Source organism: Anabrus simplex, chromosome 6 (genome assembly GCF_040414725.1).
Source record: "Anabrus simplex isolate iqAnaSimp1 chromosome 6, ASM4041472v1, whole genome shotgun sequence".
Lineage (NCBI taxonomy): Eukaryota > Metazoa > Arthropoda > Insecta > Orthoptera > Tettigoniidae > Anabrus > Anabrus simplex.
In genome coordinates, this window is record NC_090270.1 from 95,374,717 (window position 1) to 95,394,622 (window position 19,906).

Here is a 19,906-nt window from a genome sequence, read left to right on the forward strand (position 1 = left end):
GCGACCTGCGCGACGTGATGAGGCTGAAATGATGATGAAGACGACACATACACCCAGCCCCCGTGCCAGCGAAATTAACCAATTATGGTTAAAATTCCCAACCCTGCCGGGAATCGAACCCGGGACCCCTGTGGCCAAAGGCCAGCAGGCTAACCATTTAGCCATGGAGCCGGGCACAAAAAGGAAACTTCGCATCAATCACCGCGCACCCGTGTCTACGGTACTGAAACAGAGCAAACTGCTGCCATAGGTGGCTTCGAGTAAACACTTGTGAGCATTAATTTACGAATATTAAACATCTCTAGCATGTTCAAGTGAATGTAACGTTTGCAATTATTTGTAATTTTCTACGCTTAGCAATGAGTGCTCGTAAGAAGAAAGGCAGGCAGTGGTGTCCTTAATTGCAAAAAAATATTCCTACACAAATAAAGGCAAGTTTTCCTGCATTTCAAAAAAGACTGCAAACGGCAAGTAAAATAAATTTGTTTGTTAATAAATTAGCAACAACAGAATATTCAGGGTAAATAGTTCTGTACAACTCAAATTACCTGTAAGGCTAATTATAAAAACGCACTTTTCCTCTGCAAATAAATAGACTGTGTACTGCAGAAAAGAGGATTTGATAAAATAAAAATATCCCTATATGTATAAATAAAACCTGCACAATGTGTGGCGTGCAGTTCGACGATGGTGATATTTTCTGAGAAACCAGTTCGGTTCAACATTATTCAGCACACCAAATCCACCAAAATGACAAAAAAAGAAGATAGAGACGAACGCTCGGGGAGGAACAATGAAGCATGACAACCAGGCGAGTTGACCGTGCGGTTAGAGGCGCGCGGCTGTGAGCTTGCATGCGGGAGACAGTGGGTTCGAAGCTCACTATCGGCAGACCTGATGATGGTTTTCCGTGGTTTTCTATTTTCACACCAGGCAATGCTGGGGCTGTGCCTGAATTAAGGCCACGTCCTTCCTATTCCTAGGCCTTTCCTATCCCATCGTCGCCGTAAAACCTATCGGTATCGGTGAGACGTAAAGCAATAATTCTTTCTTCGTTATGCCCATTCAAACAGCGCGTTTGAACTTGATCGTTGGCCTAATGATTTTCGCCTTCTTATCCTCTCAAAATATTTTCACTGTGTTCCATCTTGCGTTCTGTGGAATACTTCCTACCAGTTTTCTTTTTGGGTTTCTCCATGAATTTGTGATTGGCTACTGTTGTACTAAAGGGTCCATGATCTTCTATGATGTCGTCCGTGATATTCATTTCTTGGAGGTCCGCCTTAGTTTCTTCTAGCCACTTTATTTTGATCTTATTTGAGTGGATTACTTTAAACAATCTTTTAGTGAGTCTGTTGCTATCCGTCCTATAGATATGGCCATAGAATTTCAGGCGTTTCTTGAGTACGGCATCAGTGAACCAGTCTGTTAGTGAGTAGAGGTCCGATGTTCTCTTAATCCTCACTCCATTTTCTCTCGTGCGACCATAAATTTTCCGGATATTTTTCCTTTCTTGTTTTTCAATTTCTATAATTTTAGAGTTACTTCCAAAGGATATAGTTTTCTGGGGCGTATAAAGCTTCCGGCAGAACAACTACCTTGTAACGTCGTGACATTAATGCAAAAGCATTACGCGATACGACTCTCTTGTTGTAGTAATTCCACGTTAGTCTGTACGCCTTATGGAGTTTGGTTGACTCTTTCTATGTTGGCCCTACTGTCTGGTCCCGATGGTGATATGATTTCTCCAAGTATTTGAAGGAGGACACTTGTAAAATTGTGCCATGTTCCATTTCTAAAGGTGTACTTTTGCTATATTGATGTAGATTTTCCATGAACTGGACTTTTTCGTACGATATGTGGAGGCCTGCCTTCGATTCTGTATTGTGTAATCTCTGCACGGCGCATCTGGTTTCATCTCTGGTCTTAGTAATGATTGCTAGATCACCAGCAATGGCTACCTTTACCGTCCCTTTCCCACTCTCTAATAAGTTTGTCTAGAACTGAATTAAACAGAAGAGGGGAGATGCCGTCACCTTGACGAACGCCCGTATATATTGTAAAAGGCTCAGAAATCTCCCCAAGTAATTTCACTTTAGAAGTCGTATTTGTGAGAGACTACCGAATGAGTTCTGAGGTTTTCCTGTCCACTCCGAGTTCTTCTAAAGTATCAAAAACGGTCTGTCTGTCTACAGAATTATACGCCTTCTTAAATTCCACAAAAGTGATGATCGTGCTGGTAGCTCGGCAGGTCCTTAATATCGTCTTCAAATTCCACATACGTTCAGCACATGATCGACCATTACTAGAACCTGCATGGTACTCGCCGATCAGCTGATCTGTCTGTCTTCTAAACGGTGTATAAGAGCTTTAGAAAGCATTTTGTATGTGATCGGTAGTAGGGTTGTATCTTCTGATTAAAATTTATATTCATCCATTCATCGTCATGTTTTGAACTTTGGTCAGTGGATGAAGTTTGGAATTCTAATTGTCATTACATTTCGTCTCATCTTGCACCACTACGTCCAATGACCTATTTTCATCATCATCACCATCACCTTTTCATCTGTTCTTCCGCCGAGATGTTTCGCGGTTTAGTATGTTCTTTTCCTCTCAGCCCCACAACTTAATAGGGGAGGGAGTTCATTTATGTTTTGTGTTCTCTATGGCAATTGGCCATATTACGTGTTCTGTGTTAAATGAGGCGGTGTGTATTAATACAAACACAAATTCTCAGTCCACAAGCAATAGGATTTAACTATACATGGCTAAAATACTCTGCCAGTCAGTGAGTCGAAAGAAGGGAAGAATGGAGGGCGTACCTTCACTCGTAAACATATTTTTGAAGTACATCAGCTTGCATTCGGGAGATAGTGGGTTCGAACCCATCTGTCGGCAGTCCTGAAGATGGTTGTCCGTTGTTTCCCATTTTCACATCAGGAAAATCCTGGGACTGTACCTTAAGTCCACAGCCTCTTTCTTTCCACTCCTAGATCCTTTCTATCCCATCGCCGCTATTAATACCTACCTGTGTCGGTGCGGCGTAAAGTAAATGGTAAAACAATTGTTTGTGCAGTCTAGTCATTAATATAAACTGAAAGCTACATCTTCAATCTGCATTTCTCTAGCATGCTATTGACATTCAGTGAAATTTCATACAGTTATCAATATAAGATTCGCATATTATATATAGTACAGTCACTTTAACTGACAATATGGCGGCAGTACAGGCATGGATAAAAGTCCATCGTATGATCTGAAGTACGTACGTATTACAGCACAACAACTGACGGTCCTGACTGATATCCTCACGCTTAAATTATATATTTTACCGAAATTACTATGAATAATTACAAAAATATAGCCAAACATAATATTTCTGAGGTGCTTTAAATTTTCGAAAAAGGAAAACACAGCAAAAATCGCAATAAATACCTAATAAAATCTATGAATTTTTGAACAAAAACACACATTTTTTTACAATTTCCTTTACGTCGTACCAACACAGGTAGGTCTTATGGCGACGAAAGTATAGGAAAGGCATAGGAGTGGGCAGAAAGCGGCCGTGGTCTTAATTGAGGTACAGCCCCAGTATTTGCCGGTGTGAAAATGGGAAACCACGGAAAACCATCTTCAGAGCTGCCGACAGATGGGTTCGAACCCACTATCTCCCGGATACAATCTCACAGCTGCGTGCCCCTAACCGCACGGCCAACTCGCCCGGTAAAAATACACAATTTTTTACAAAAATATCTAACAACTCGTTAGTCACAATCATTGAAACTTTCAAGACATCAGCGCTTTAGTTTCAGAGGAAAGTACGGTAAGTTACATCTGTGTAGTGGGAAAGTGAAAGCTTAGCATCGCTTAAATTCCTAATTGCATGCTCCTATTAACGCAGCAATAAATATATTGCAATTTTAATATCACTTCTCGTTGAGCTACAATGTTATAACAATGTAAAGAAAACTGCATTTCAGAAAACATAATTTTCAAATTTTGAATTTTTTTTACCTCTGATTGGCTACAGCCCCCGTTTGTTCTCTCTTGGGATAATTACTTGAATACTCCTCAAATTTAGAAGAATCCACTAGTTTAGCTGCCTCTATGAGGGGGCGTATCGTTGTATTGGGTACAGGAGGGTAAGCAACCTGCACGTCTTGTCTGCGAGTTTGGTAGCACAAAGTCTGATTTATCACCACGAATGCGCACGAAGCATGTTTATGCTGTGTTAACACTTCTGCATCACGTTATAGCTACACTCTATAATTTCAGCACGCGGTGACGCGGCTACTTCCTTGTCAGCCGATAAGAGTGAAAAAATATGCCGTCTAGGTTTTCACGTTTAATGAGCGGAAAAAGTACGTTTTGCAACATTAATGCGATGTGTGACGTTATCGAGGCATCTTTCGAGGCATTTCAGATGTTTGGACATCACCTGCCTCTTTTAAAAAGAAGCATGGACATCACACTTCCAACAGTCACGCATATCATTAATAACTCACGCATGATAGAGTGGAACATGGAATATTATTAAAGAAATTGGAGGGAATAGGATTGGACGTAAGGGTTATACGTTGGATAAGAATATTTCTAAATTCAAGGGTTCAGAAAGTCAAAGTAGGAAATAATATATCACAGGAAGAGAAAGTTTGGAAGGGAATTGCACAGGATAGTATAATCTGTCCGTTAGTTTTCTTAATATACACAAATGATTTAGGGAACAATATAACATAAAAAATAAGATTGTATGCAGGTGACATAATTGTTTATAGGGAAATAAATTACATTGAGGATTGTTCAGAATTACAAAGGGACCTTGAGAGTATCCAACAATGGGTTCAAGAAAATAATATGAGGGTTAATGGAGGCAAATCAACTGTTACAACATTTACAAACAGGAGCTTTAAAGCCGAATATACTTTATATGAGGTAGTTATCCCAAAAGAAGGCAAGTACAAATACTTAGGTGTGAGATTTGAAAGTAATTTGCACTGGAAGGGTCATGTTGATGACATTGTTGGGAAAGCATACAGATCGTTACATGTCATAAAGAGGCTACTTAAAGGATGCAACAAAGAATTAAAAGAAAAACGTTACTTAAGTATGGTTCGTCCATTATTGGAATATGCAAACAGTGTTTGGGATCCTCGCCAAGAATACCTAATAAAATAAATATATGTGTGCAGAGGAAAGCAGCAAGATTTGTAACAGGGGATTTCAGGAGAAAAAGTAGTGTATCAGAAATGTTAGAGGAACTTGGGTGGGAAACTTTAAGTAAGAGAAGGGAAAAAACTAGACTTATAGGATTATATAGAGCCTATACAGGAGAAGAAACATGGGGAGAAATCCGTGAGAGGCTTCAGTTGGAAAACAATTATATCGGCAGAACTGACCACAAGTATAAAATTAGAAGGAATTTTAACAGAAGCGACTGGGGTAAATTTTCATTCATTGGGAAGGGCGTGAAGGAGTGGAACAGTTTACCAGGGATAATGTTTGATCCTTTTCCAAAATCTGTACAGATATTCAAGAAGAGAATAAATAGCAACAGGGAAAATAAATGAAATGTTAGAGGGCATTCGACCAGTGCAGGCTATTGTAAATAAAAAATGTGTATGAAAAAATTAATTCCATCCCCTGGTCCATGGATTTTGGACAGCCAAAGTAGGGGACTGCCTGTAGGGGTGAAGTACAGTGGGGACTTAGAGGGCCCTGGGACCGCTACGGTAGCTGTGAAGGCCCTTCAGGAACTCTGAAAAGTGGTGACAAAAGGGGCTCTGGTTAAGACGTAGCAGGTCGTTATGCTACTTAGGTTACAAAATGAGTATTTTAAAAAAAGTAAATACATGCAATGTAAATTTTAATCTTATACCAGTTGCATAGTATTATTTGAAGTATTCCACATACTGTATATGAGTTGGCTACGATTGTAAGTATAGGAGATATTATAAGTAGAATTTTGTAAACAATATAAATTTATTAAGGATGATCTGTTTGTTTAATAGAAAAAATGTTAGCGTAATTTTATATTAGTGTATTCTTGAAAAATTGTCTTCTCTCGTTAATTTAAAATTTAGTGCTTGACAATAATGTATTTTAGTGTACCATTTGCCACCGAGGTTGACACCTCATTTGCAAATAAAGAGATTTTGACTTGATTTGATTTGATGACTGGGGTCTTTCCTTCGAATTGGAAACGTGCAATCATCTGACCCTTCCCCCAAAACAAACACCCCAACAGCCCCGAGGATTATCGTCCTGTTAGTATCCTTCCTATATTTTTTTTTGCTAGTTTCTTTACGTCGCACCGACACAGATAGGTCTTGTGGCGACGATGGGACAGGGAAGGGCTAGGAGTGGGAAGGAAGCGGCCGTGGCCTTAATTAAGGTACAAGCCCAGCATTTGCCTGGTGTGAAAATGGGAAACCACGGAAAACCATCTTCAGGGCTGCCGACAGTGGGGTTCGAACCTACTATCTCCCGAATACTGGATACTGGCCGCACTTAAGCGACTGCAGCTATCGAGCTCGGTCCTTCCTATATTAGGTAAAATATTGGAGAAAATAGTCCATAAGCAAATTATTGTATATCATAAACATTACAATTTACTTGACAAATATCAATCGTGGTTGAGCCAAACTACAGTACTAGGTACCACGGCTTTAGTTAAAGTGACAAATGACATGCAACTAGCGATAGATAAAGGACAAATGACTATACTTGTTCTTTTGGACTTAAACCAAGCCTTCGACTGTGTAGACAGAGACATTTTACTCGCTGAACTCAAGATGCTGAAATTTTCTTACAGCACTTTAACCGGGGTACAATCCTATCTTGGGGGTCGTCAGCATAGTTTCAGTGGGAAACGATAGAACTTCGTGGCAAACCACTAAGGTGGGCTTGGCACAGGGTGGGGTATTGTCACCTCTTCCGTTCTCATTATACATCAACGACTTATCTGAGATGTTGACAAATTATAAATTATTATTTTATTTTATTTGCTATTTGCTTTACGTCGCACCGACACAGATAGATCTAATGGCGACGATGGGATAGGAAAGGCCTAGGAATGGAAAGGAATCGGCCGTGGCCTTAATTATGATACAGCCCCAGCACTTGCCTGGTGTGAAAAGAGGGAAACCACGGAAAAGCATCTTCAGAGCTCCCGACAGTGGGGTTCTAACCCACTATCTCCCGATTACTGGATACTGGCGGCAGTTAAAAGAGGCTGCAGCTATCGACCTCGGTAATTGTAAATATCACCTGTTTGCAGATGATAACAATTCAATCACTAAGTTAAACGAAGACCTAAAAAATGTTAAAGACTGGACTAGCAGACATGGCTTGAAAGTGAATCCATCAAAACTACAGGCCATCATAACTCATGCTAAACTAAAAAACACATCTATACCCAGTGTTACGCTGAGTGGAATACCAATAACATTTAGCGATCATGTAAAGAACCTTGGAGCAGTATTCGATAAATATTTAAGTTGGTCAAAACATTTCATAAATTTCACAAAAATTTGTCAAAAGGGTATTCTATTCATTACATTCTGCAACAAAAATGAGGGTCTTCCAAGAAGCACAAGAAAATGATTAGTTCAGAGTCTACCGGGCGAGTTGGCCGTGCGGTTAGGAGCGCGCAGCTGTCAGCTTTCATCCGGGAGATAGTGGGTTCGAACCCCACTGTCGGCAGCCCTGAAGATGATTTTCCGTGGTTTCCCATTTTCACACCAGGCAAATGCCGGGGCTGTACCTTAATTAAGGCCACGGCCGCTTCCTTCCCATTCCTAGGCCTTTCCTGTCCCATCCTCGCCATAAGACCTATCTGTGTCCGTGCGACGTAAAGCAAACAGCAGAATATAACCAACCATTGGATAACTCGCTGATTATCTCAAGGATCGAAAAGGAATCGAGTAAAGGGAAATGGGCCAAGTGCGAGAAAAAGGCTGAAATGTCATTTATATTTTTAGTACTTTTTCACAGTTTTTACCCGGGAACGGCATGAGGATGTAACCTAATTCCCTACTTTCCTGGTGACTCACACTTGATTCACAAAGTCATAAAAATATTCATACTAAAATAGTTCTATACAAATAAAATTTCTCGTCGGATAAATACTATCGAGCAGTGGTGCTGAATGTATCATCTTCATGCCTTAAAACAGAGGTTGATTAGTGTGTGATATTAACCATTACATCCACCGATAACTGACTGCCTGGATTAGGTGCTTTCTACCAAGCTATTTACGACTGTTGGATGAATGGTCAGTGTACTGGTCTTCGGTTCAGAGGCTTCCGGGCTCGATTCCCGGCCGGGTCGGGGATTTTAACCTTCATTGGTTAATTCCATTGGCCTGGGGGTTGGGTGTTTCTGCTGTCCCAACTCACACATCGCACATAACACTATTCTCCACCACAATGACATGCAGTTACCCACACATGGAAGATGCCGTCCACACCCATCTGAGGGTCTGCCTTACAAGGGCTGCACTCGGCTAGAAATAGCCACACGATATTATTATTATTATTATTATTATTATTATTATTATCAAGCTATCACACAGAATCAGTACTGAATTATTCACTTACTTGTATTATTATCATTCAGTGCCAAAATGAATCATTAGCGAATGTTGTGCATATAGTGAGTGAGTAGCGAGTCTCTTTGCCTTTGGGCCTATGTGTACCAAGTTCGATTCTCTCCTGGGTCGTGAGATTTTAATCATGTACCATTAATTCCTTTGGCTCCTGTACTGTCCCCAACATTTCAGCAACACTATATTATACACAGCAATACCCTCCTCAACATGAAGTTTATACGTCACACGGCACCCACCAGCATCGAACGGTATTTCTTAAAAGTCCTCCACCTCCTGTGTACCTTTTCCAGTCCTCTCGAAGTTGGTGATCAACACAGCTAATGGTTCTCGGTATTCTACAATATTATAAGTCTGTTCAATGCTCTGAATACCAGTCCAGCCTTTGATACAGCTAACACAAGATGTTCGTCTTCTCCCTTGTCCTGTTTATCCTTCGACTTTGCCCTTCAAAATAATCTGGAGAACCTTATCCCAGGCAAGCTATTTTTCTGCTTTGGATAGAAATCAATAGTTCTGTTTTACTGTTAGAGCGTCGTAGGACCTATTCGTTGCCTATGTGTTGATCTCGAGAGACTTATATGATTATTCTGTGTAGTCACATTTCGAAAGCTTTCACCTTCTTAATTATGTGATGTTTTCGATTCTGTGTGTGAACACCAGACAGCAGGACGGTTCACACATAATGCGTCAGTTTTAAAAAGAGAACCGCGTTAACAAAAATAACAATAGCCACACTAATTACTTTTTCCCATTTAATTACCATTCGGACTGCTACCGACCACGTCATTTCCCCAGTATTTCCTCATTGCTTTTCGGTGAGCTACCTTTCCCTGTTCATTCCACTTCTTGCTGTTTCAATTACAGGCCGTTTTTTAGAAACAACAGTGTCCTCGAAGTTTTATTCGATTAGGATCAAGTTCCGAGATGCCTTCACGTGTGATCCCCGCTTCTTGTAATTCCTTCTCCACATCAGTGAACCAGGCTTCTTTGGTCTTCTTATCCAGAAAGTAGAATAATAATAAGATAGAGAGATTTATTAAATAAATAAATCATCCTTCCTCCAATGAAGGTGACCATTTGGATCCGGAATACAGTTTCAATTTCAATTAAGTTTTAAAATATCAAAAAATGAAAATTTAATCATTAATGCTGTTATCTTATTTTTTCCAGGGTTAGTGGGGGAGGAATGTAAATCATATTCTCAGGTATAGATGGAAATGAATGATTTGCAGAGAGTCCCTTAATATCTGTATTACTATTTTTTTCTAACTCGCAGAATGAAACTTTCAAATTTTGTAGGATTTTGTAATATTTATAATGGTGTATGGCCTCCAGAGAGGCCTGGCGCAGATCTTTTCCTAGTAGATGGCATGTCTGTGAGGACAGGGCCGTACCTAAGATAATTTCTAATGTGGAAGACATGACAATTACTCAACCCTCGAGCCATACGAATTGACCAATTAAGGTTAAAATCCCCGACCAAGCCGAGAATCGAATCCGTGACCCCTTGAACCAAGGCCAGCATCCAAAACAGTTAGCCATGTAGCTAGGCAGAAGGTAGGCAAAGACCTTTCTTTTTGTTACTTGCTTTACGTCGCCGACGCAGATAGGTCTTATGGCAACGATGGGATAGGAAAGGCCTAGGAATGGGAAGGAAGCGACCGTGGTATTAATGAAGGTACAGCCCCAGCATTTGCCTGGTGTGAAAATGGGAAACCACGGAAAAACATTTTCAGGGCTGCTGACAGTGGGGTTCGAACCAGGTAAAGATCTGATTGGACAGTCCGTCTGAATTCATTCCTATCAGTTGACCACAGAAAGCGATCCTCCTTTTTCGCGTGGTGTGGATTACTTCATCCACGTGTGAATATAGCTCATCGTTGATTATTATTTTATTATTATTATTATTATTATTATTATTATTATTATTATTATTATTATTATATGAAATACAATACCTGAACATTCTAACATTCTACGTTTCTTTGGTAGAAACACATTTTTTTAAATGTCGATAGTCCTAGAACTTTCGTCTTATTGATTCCTTGCTAAGTGATTAAAACATCGTGATCAACAGTACTAGGTGCTTGTCTAGACTGTCTGTCTGTTCGTGAGGCTGTCGAGTTTATGACGGTGTACTCTGAATTGTAGCAACTCTTCTCGCTACTTCATCGGGTGCTGAGCTTTTCATTTCCACATAACTTTCAGTAACCAACATCATCTGCAACCTGTGCCGTATCCATGCCTGAACTGACCTCACTTGTTCTTAATAAATAATGCATGTCGCCCAAGAACCAAGTGAATATTAATCAATCTTAGTTTTGTCGGGCTGCTCATATCGTCATCTCCAGTTTTACATTAGAACCGAACTACAGAATTGTGACTTCTGATCTCAAGAATTCCACATGTGTTGGAAGGAAACTAAGAGCGGCCACCTTGGTAACAGGCCAGTGGCAATGTCACTCGACTATCGCATCCCCGAGATCTAAGTTAATACATATGGCATGCATCTACAGGGTATTTATTAATCTCTCCCAGTTCTCGTTTAAAACTTCTCACATTTCTGCCTCTTCAGCTCGATTCAATGTGTGTCTACTAGAAACTCGCTCTACGAACCTCACCTCTCCTGTACCGGCTATTGTATATTGTAAGACACTGCACTAATACCTACGAACACCCGGGTTAGAATTCCAGGGGCATTCAAAATTGACAGGGGTGCTGGCAAAAATTTGATACGCTCATCTCCATCGGAAGTGCACCTGAGAGGAGTTGCAGTATCAGAGACTAGGCTGCATTTCAGTTAAGGACTCGATCACTTCCTTCCCAGTCCTGACTCTGTCCTCCCCAGTGTCACCGAAAACCTCTATGCTAGTGCGATACCGTAATAAAATACAGTACCTTCAACGAGCTACAGGAACGTTCTAGTCTACTTTGTACTATTCTAAAATTTAATATCTCATGTTGTTTGTAGATGTATCGTTGAAATAAAATACCCTTAGAGCACTGGTAAGAAGTTGAGAACCCTTAATGTCTATGCAAACTTCCAACAGCCCTGAGCTACGAAATATATAACACTGATAAATCGTTACAATGATATCCAAATAAATCAGCCTTCTTTATTTGTCATATACCATACGAATGGCCGTGTGGTTAGGGCCGCGCAGCTATGAGTTTGCATCCGGGAGATAATGGGTTCGAACCCCACTGTCGGCAGCCCTGAATATGGTTTTCCGTGGTTTCCCATTTTCACACCAGGTTGTACCTTAATTAGTGCCACGGTCGCTTCCTTCCCACTCCTAGCTCTTTCCTATCCCATCGTCGCCATAAAACCTATCTGTGTCCGTGCGACGAAAAGCAAATTGTAATATATATATATGTCAAATACCAGGCGGCCCTTCAGCCCCGTACTTTCTACTCATAAATACCTGCATGCATTAATGATGAATGGGATGCCTAGTCCCTGGTTTACAAAGGAGCGCTACAACGTGCTATTTTTGGATCTGAAAGAAATACCAGTAATTTTACTACACACGTTCTGCAACAGAGTGCATTGTAAATACGCCAAAGGTGAAGAAAATAAAGTTTAATAACACATTAATATATGTACGTATAGACATGCCACCTAACCAAAGAGGTGATTATATGCGGAATGTGCCTTGAACGATCCATTAGTTCCTAACTACATCTCTGTTCGGAAAAAATACGTGTATAAAAGGCAGGCAGTGATTTAGACACTCCTGCACATACCGCATGCGAGCTTCGGCTGCATTTAGAGTAGATTAAAACATTATATTTAAATGAGATTAAATTAGATTATAATTATGTCTGTGTTTTCGTCGTCGTAGAACACACCAGCCATATAAATCGACTTTCAACCTGTTAGGTCGTGTTAAACGTACATAGTACGTGTCGAAGTGATGTTAAGTAAATAACAAAAATTGCCAACTCGACACCAGTGGGATCCGAGCCCACAACCTTCGGATTTCGCGTTGATAATAGGTTGAAAGTCGATTTAGATTACGATGCGGTCGTGAAAATTCAGTACACACCAGCCATTGTCGATATGTTAAGAGAAACTGTAGTGCTGCTGTGCCAAATAGCAATATGCTATTAGACATTCGAATACGAGGTTTACTAACACAAGGGGGCGCATTAGACGGGTAGCGCTGAAGAAAACGCAGCCTGTGGCCGTCCGGTTATTATTTCTTCGTATTCTGACATAACTTGCCTGTAGGTAGTTATTACCCCTGTGACGATCAGTTATTAGACACCCCACTCACCATTATCGCATGCGGGACAGTTATAAGTACAATGTACGGCACAGGTGGACCACCTGGTATACTGCATGTACAAAACATTTTACCTTCTAACTTACCATTGTGTGTATGTTGTTTGCATAGTTCTCTCGGAAGCTACTTTTCTCGTTCATTAAAAATACGACGCTTAAATCTACTACTTTTACGTGACTTGATATTATGATAACACCCAAGGGACGTCCACTTTTAAGGAGAATCCAAACCACAGCGACGAGATGTGCAACTTCAAAACTCTCTCAAGAATTCGCCTAGATTTAAATAGCAACCACCTTGGTAAGAAGCTAGTGATCATACTACTCGAATAACATGTCTCCTCTCTCGTACATCTGAATTAATGCAATTCTACAGAGGTTTCAAACGAGTTCTAATTCCTCAGCTTGGTCGCGACAACAAACATACTGTTGCTCCACTGTTTATTTTAGCGTGCAGCCACAATATTTACCTCTCTTTTCCCATCGGTGGAAAATCATTTGTCTCGTTTATTTGTTTGACACGGTTACTAAAATGGAGGGGATAAAAGCGACAGCAGTGTAAAATCGAAGAGCAAATATTCGTCAGTACAGGAACCTACACCTGTTTCCTAATTGAAATGAAGGCTTGCGAATCCCGCAAACTGCCACTGTAAAACATTTTCGCTTCTTTCGGGATAGGTTGTTGCTTTATTTTTTCATTTTATTTATCTTTGTTGTTAAAATCAGGTAGGCCTACTTACTGTCCATATATCGTCTTTGCGCCTCAAATTACCGTTGAGAAGTGAAATACTGACCCGCAACACATGTATGACTGAACGGAAATTCGTTGGCATTGTTCATCCAATAGCCCTACTTAGCCTTGGGTGACAGAACTGGTCAGAGTTCTAAGCTGAAATATTATCACATAGCGGTTTTTCTAGGCGCAACCACGATCTATTGTCTATATAATCATTGTTGCAACGACTCCCTCACACCGCTAGACTGTCAAAGATATGTGTCACATTGTTGCCGCATACCCTTATGTTTGTCCATGAATAATAAAACTGAGTTTAAAATTCAAACTGTTCAAGATATTTACACAAAATGTCAACTGCAACAGATTCGTCAAGTGGTTAACTTCACCCCGATTTCACGTATAATTCAGAGTTCTCAATACATGTCTGTCTGTTCATACGTAAGTATGATCGACTAACTTTTGTTCTTGCTGTGGTTGTAGTGAGGAGTCACGAAATATCATATGTAAGACCTAGATGTATGTGTTGTTTAACATTACTTACCCATATTAAATGTATTACTCATTCAAATACACTTTAACATTCAGGCTTCTTAAAGAAGCTTAATATTTAAGCGTAAGTTAAAGTGCTATAAGTGAAATGGATTTTCAAGACTTAAAGAACTTTTGAAACTTTGCTATTGCTTCTTTAATAACAGAGTTTTCATCAGGAATGTAAACAAACAAACAAACAAACAAACAAACAAACAAATAAATAAATAAATAAATAAATAAATAAATAAGGTACGAAATCATTAAAACATCATGATTCAAACATGCATATTGCATGATTTTTTAATTTCAAAATAAATAACGAAGCTGACAGGCTTAGACTGCAGAGAGCTGGTCTCTCCAGTTCAAGTTGGTGGGAAGTATTTGAACGTGATCAATTAGGTTCAGAAGTTTATGAACTAAAAATCTCCCAAATATGCCAGAAGATATGCTCTTAAAATGGCTAAATATGACCTAAAATAAGGGAAATGTGACCAAATATTTTACTTAAAATGAATGATTTTTGTCACTAGCTGTTTTATAGTAAAGTTAAAATACCTTTATACAATCTAGTCAAAAGTATTTCACACCGGACAGTCGCCGTGGGCACAAACTATTTAACTGAAGTACAATAAAGGAAAATGCTTACTTCCTATTTCCCATTAATAATAATAATAATAATAATAATAATAATAATAATAATAATAATAATAATAATAATAATAATGTTATTGGCTTTACGTCTAACTAACTACATTTACGGCTTTCGGAGGTGGAGCTATACAACTTCTAATCACTAGATCACGTGCCAAAAACCTGAATTAAATTCTAAACCTCTCTAAATACTCATATGGAGCGAGAGAAAATGACGCTGTTGATGGCGATTCGTCCGTGGGATGGAGACATTAAGCCTTGAGTAGACTTCTTGGTGCTATTCGACAGGAGCAGGCTATATGCCGGTATCGGGTTTCACCCTCTCCCTTCCTACTATCGTATACTTATTTCATCTCATTAACTCCCCTGATGAGGTTGACGTAAGGAAGGGCATCCGGTCATAAAAACTTGCCACGACAGATTCATCTCACTCATACCCAACTCCGTAGAAAAACAGGACAAAACAAAATAGTTATTTTAATTGCATTCGTCTCAATCATAAATTCATTATAAACCATTAAACTGATCAGCACCGAAGATATTTTCAATTAATATTTTAGTCTTACACAATGGTGCTGCTCCTGCAGATCGACAAAAATAGTATTAGATATCGGAAGTAAATATGCGCCAATAGCCGCCGTGGGCGCACAATATTTAAATGAAGTAGGTCTATAATAAAGAAAAATGCACGCCTCCTATTCCCCATTAATAATAATAATAATAATAATAATAATAATAATAATAATGGATTTACGTCCCACTAACTACATTTACGGTTTCCGGCGACGCCGTGGTGCCGGAACTTGTTTAGTTCCGCAGGAATTCTTCTACGTGGCAGTAAAACTACCGACACGAGGCTGACGTATTTAAGCACCTTCAAATACTACCGGACTGAGCCAAGATCGAAGCTATCTCGTTAGGGTCAGAAGACCAGCGCCTCAACCGGCTGAGCCACTCAGCCCGCCTATTCCCCATTCATCTCATGTTTGTGTGCATCAGTGTCGCTATGCGGCTGAACATTAAAACACTTCATAGCACAAACTAACTTCTCACACTTGCAGAAGAGAATTTTTCGTTCAGTAGAGAAACATTCCTCCCCGAACTCTCTAAGGCATATTTTTTATTTAACACTTTCACTACGATCGCCAATGGCCGTAGCCGTGTTGAAACACCGGATCCCGTGAGATCTCCGAAGTTGAGCAACATTGGGCGTGGTCAGAAGTTGGATGGGTTGCCTCGCGCTGTTGGTGAGGAGTAAGGGAATGGAGGAGCGGAAAGGAACTGGCCACCCTACCGCACGTCAACTCCGGCTCAGGAACACCTCTGCGGAGGTTCGGACCTGCCTTCGGGCAGTATAACCCTTACCTTATCACTACGATTTCTTTAGGAAGCCTTATGCCCCTGAAAATTGTCTCTGTTGACATTTTTAAGAACTGAGGGGAGAGAAAGATAGTTTGGACGCTAGCTGAAGTGGTCACGAGCTACAAATGCTAAGACATGGAAGAAGATACACTTGTGGAATTTCCTTGTGTCTTAAACCGAGCGAGTTGGCCGTGTGGTTCGGGCCGCGCAGCTGTGAGCTTGCCTACGGGAGATAGTGGGCTCGAATCCAACTGTCGGCAACCCTGAAGATGGTTTTCCGTGATTTTCTATTTTCACATCAGGCAAATGCTGGAGCGGTACCGTAATAAAGGCCGCGGCAACTTCCTCCCCACTCCTAGCCTTTTCCTATCCCATCGCCGCCATAAGACCTATCTGTGTCGGTGCGACGTAAAACAAATTGTAAAAAGTACAAGATTACTAAATACCCGCACAAAATTCTTATTCTAAATGAAGTTATTCTAAAACTAGTGATTTAAACTCCGAAGAGATACAATAAACATGAACTATTAAGTTTTGAGGTCCCAGCTTCGAGTTTTGTCACAATGCCGCAACACATTTACACAAGCAACATCGGGCATCACATTAAAAGGACAGTGCATTTTTCCGTGCAAAAATATGACAAACAACTAAAACTGCCCAAAATATGACCAAAACAAAAGTGGCAAATATGAATTTATTTACGCTATAAAATAAGGCTAAATATGTTCAGAAACGTCCAGTTCGTGCTAATTCTAATAAATAGCCAAAACAGAAGTCGCGAAGAAATATGACATTTCCTGAACAACCGAACTCTAGCACTGATCAAATACGCTAGCCTCGTATCGGTAAAGTTAACAGCACTTCATTCGCACTAAATTTTGATTTGTCTCCAAAAATGGTTAGTGAGGCCTAAATCAGTAATATTAATAAATAAATAAATAAATAAATAAATAAATAAATAAATAAACAAATAAATAAATAAATAAATTTCAATCAATATTGAGATTTATGTGGACTTAAGTTTAGATTTTGTCAGCCATCAGAAATGTTTAAAAATCCTAAAAAATTACAATTATATAATGCTTAATGAGATAAATTGCTAAGAAATTTCAAATGGATTCTTGTGTTCTGCATGTGATCTCACCCTTCTTGTTGCACAATGTGTTGTATCGAATGTTTCCGAAAGAAGTAATCGACGGTTTAATTCTGTTTGTTTACAGGTTGGTGAACGATACTCCCTACATCGAATGAAGAAATATGTCCTAAAACAAAACAAAAAGTACTTAGTTTCTTAGTGTGACAGAACAAAAGTGGTGAATTAGAAAAGTGAATTCTAAGGGAAAGACACATGAACACACAATAAATCGTTGTTAATTTAAAATGTAACCGAGTTTAAGCTAACAACATTGAAAAGTGCAGTGCGTATCAAAGTTCTACTTTATTTGTATTTCCAAAAGGAAGTTTGGACAGAAAATGTGTTAAGTGGTGACATGGAGAGAGGCGACCAGGCGTTCAACGGCAGCCTGGAAACATGTGCCCAGCGCTATGAAGACTTTGTGGTACCTACCGGAGGTAAGTTGACCTAACATATGTCACTTGTAGGTATACATTATTGAACTAAAAGAATGATAATTCACTATATATTTAAATATTTTGCCACAGGAATGTTTCCCTCTTCCATTCCTATCCTAGATCAATCCTAACCAAACTATGGGGCTTACCTCCCAGCGCAGGTGCTGAAGTGGAGTGGCAGTAGAACTTCATGTTAGTTTCACATGAAGTTTCCAGAGTCAACAAAGGTGATTTATGAAGGTGATGTACAAATATAACAAATATATAAGCGGCGATCAAAAAGTTTCAGTTCAACGGCCGTACAGTCCCGAATCGGGATGGCAGTCAGGCATAATCGCCGTGACCATTGAGGCACTCATCCCACCAACGCACCAGGTTGAAAACCCCAGTATGGTAATACACCATGTCCTGCTGTGTAAAGAAGTCCGTAACCGCCTGCTGCTCATCCTCGTACGACAAGAAGCTTCGACACTTCAAGCCCTTTTTGAGGGGACCGCAGGCGTGATAATCGCATTGCGAGAGATCAGGACTATAGGTCGGGTGCTCACCCGATTGTTGTTTCCAGAAATGGATGAGGCTGGCCTCACTGATCGACCGGCGTCTTGTGTCGAAACGCAACCAGCAAGGAACTTGGTGCACCACATTCTAGAACGGTGGTTTTCGACAGACATGCCGCCCCGATGGATGTCTACCGGTGTTTGTCATTCGCCAGCCAAGAACATAATATGAGCACATTGGTCCTGTTTGGACGCATTTGGTAATAACTTCGCCAGAGTTCACGGGGCCGCATTTAATGCACGCACCTAGGCAGGACACGACTGCCACACTAAACACTTTGCCTGCATGCCCGTGCCATTGGAGCCGCGCTACGTTGCATGTCCGCTGCAACAACGCCCTCAAACGGAAACGTTTTGATAACGCCTTATACAAGCGGTCTGATCTATAAAACACACGATTCACTTATCGATAATTGTTTTGTATGATTATGACAAGAATGGGATACATAGGACGGCGAATTATGATTATCTTCGATTATACCACGTAGCCATGCTACAACGAGCTTTTTATTCACAGGTTGTCGACAGTAACATCTTTCATCCACAGCATTGTTAACCCTCCGGTGGGTGCACCTTGAGAAATTACACAGACGGGTGCACGCCGCATGCAGTGCGGCTCCTATAAAATAACGCCTAAATACACATTTCTGGGGAAAATGTTAACATTTGAGGCCATTTTCATGAAGATACGTTGCCAACTCGTAACTGGAGTCGGTAACGTTTCGGCTAGAATTTTGTATCGAAATAGTCAATCTTTTTTTGCAATGTCATATCGTTTATTGGACATCACAAAAGGACGTGGTTTCTGAATTCCGAAATACAGCTCAAATTTAAATATGTAGTATGATTTGCTGTCACACAGGGAGTGTATTTTGTCATATTAGGCCGATTTGTTTGGCATAAATTGCATGAAAACCCCAGCACCCTGGAAGTCGTACGAGAATTTCGTCTACTGTGACGAACTCACTGTGCGAATAATTCATTTGACAATTACTCAGGATGCTTGTATGCTGTTCCCTAAGAGCAGCTAACTTATCATATTGTTGTCGTTCTTGACGAGTGTACACATTGCCCAATCGAAGTGTTCGAATCAAAAAGCGATTTGGCTAGAGACTGAATACAGCTCTTACGGAAGGCATACCAGTGCCGTCTGTTTTCCATAGTTCTTCAGCGTATCGTTCCTCTTTTTTCACTCCGATCAGGCATGAAACCCCAAAAAGGGGCATTATTTCTGTTCCCGTTTTATCATTGCAGTCTCTCACACACACACACACACACACACACACACACACACACACACACACACACACACAAATTCGGTGGTGGAACGCAATTTGTCAATGACATTAAATTCAAAGAATTTTCGAAACGCATCAAGTTCAATTCTAGTATCCCTTGCAACTCTTTTTGGACTGGGAAAAGTTTATTATATTTTTCGACCTTGTTTTGCCTGCTTCAATGCCCGGTTTCCTACACCAGATTGTGTATAATTCTTTACCAAATAAAATATTTTCCTATCTCTGTCGGTGCGACGTAAAGCAACTTGTAAGAAATAAAATCCGAAATCATCTTTGTCGTTGCCAGGTTCACCTGTTCCCGAT

The 19,906-nt window shown here is 40.2% G+C and overlaps 1 protein-coding gene across 1 annotated transcript in view; it reads left to right on the forward strand.

Moving 5' to 3' along the window:
* Pdfr (Pigment-dispersing factor receptor) overlaps positions 1 to 19,906 on the forward strand; it is a 373,916-nt gene that overhangs the window by 20,464 nt on the left and 333,546 nt on the right. The window contains exon 2 of the mRNA XM_068228235.1: positions 17,634 to 17,748. Within this exon, the coding sequence (XP_068084336.1) occupies positions 17,634 to 17,748 (115 nt within the window). The remainder of the gene's footprint in view (positions 1 to 17,633; positions 17,749 to 19,906) is intronic.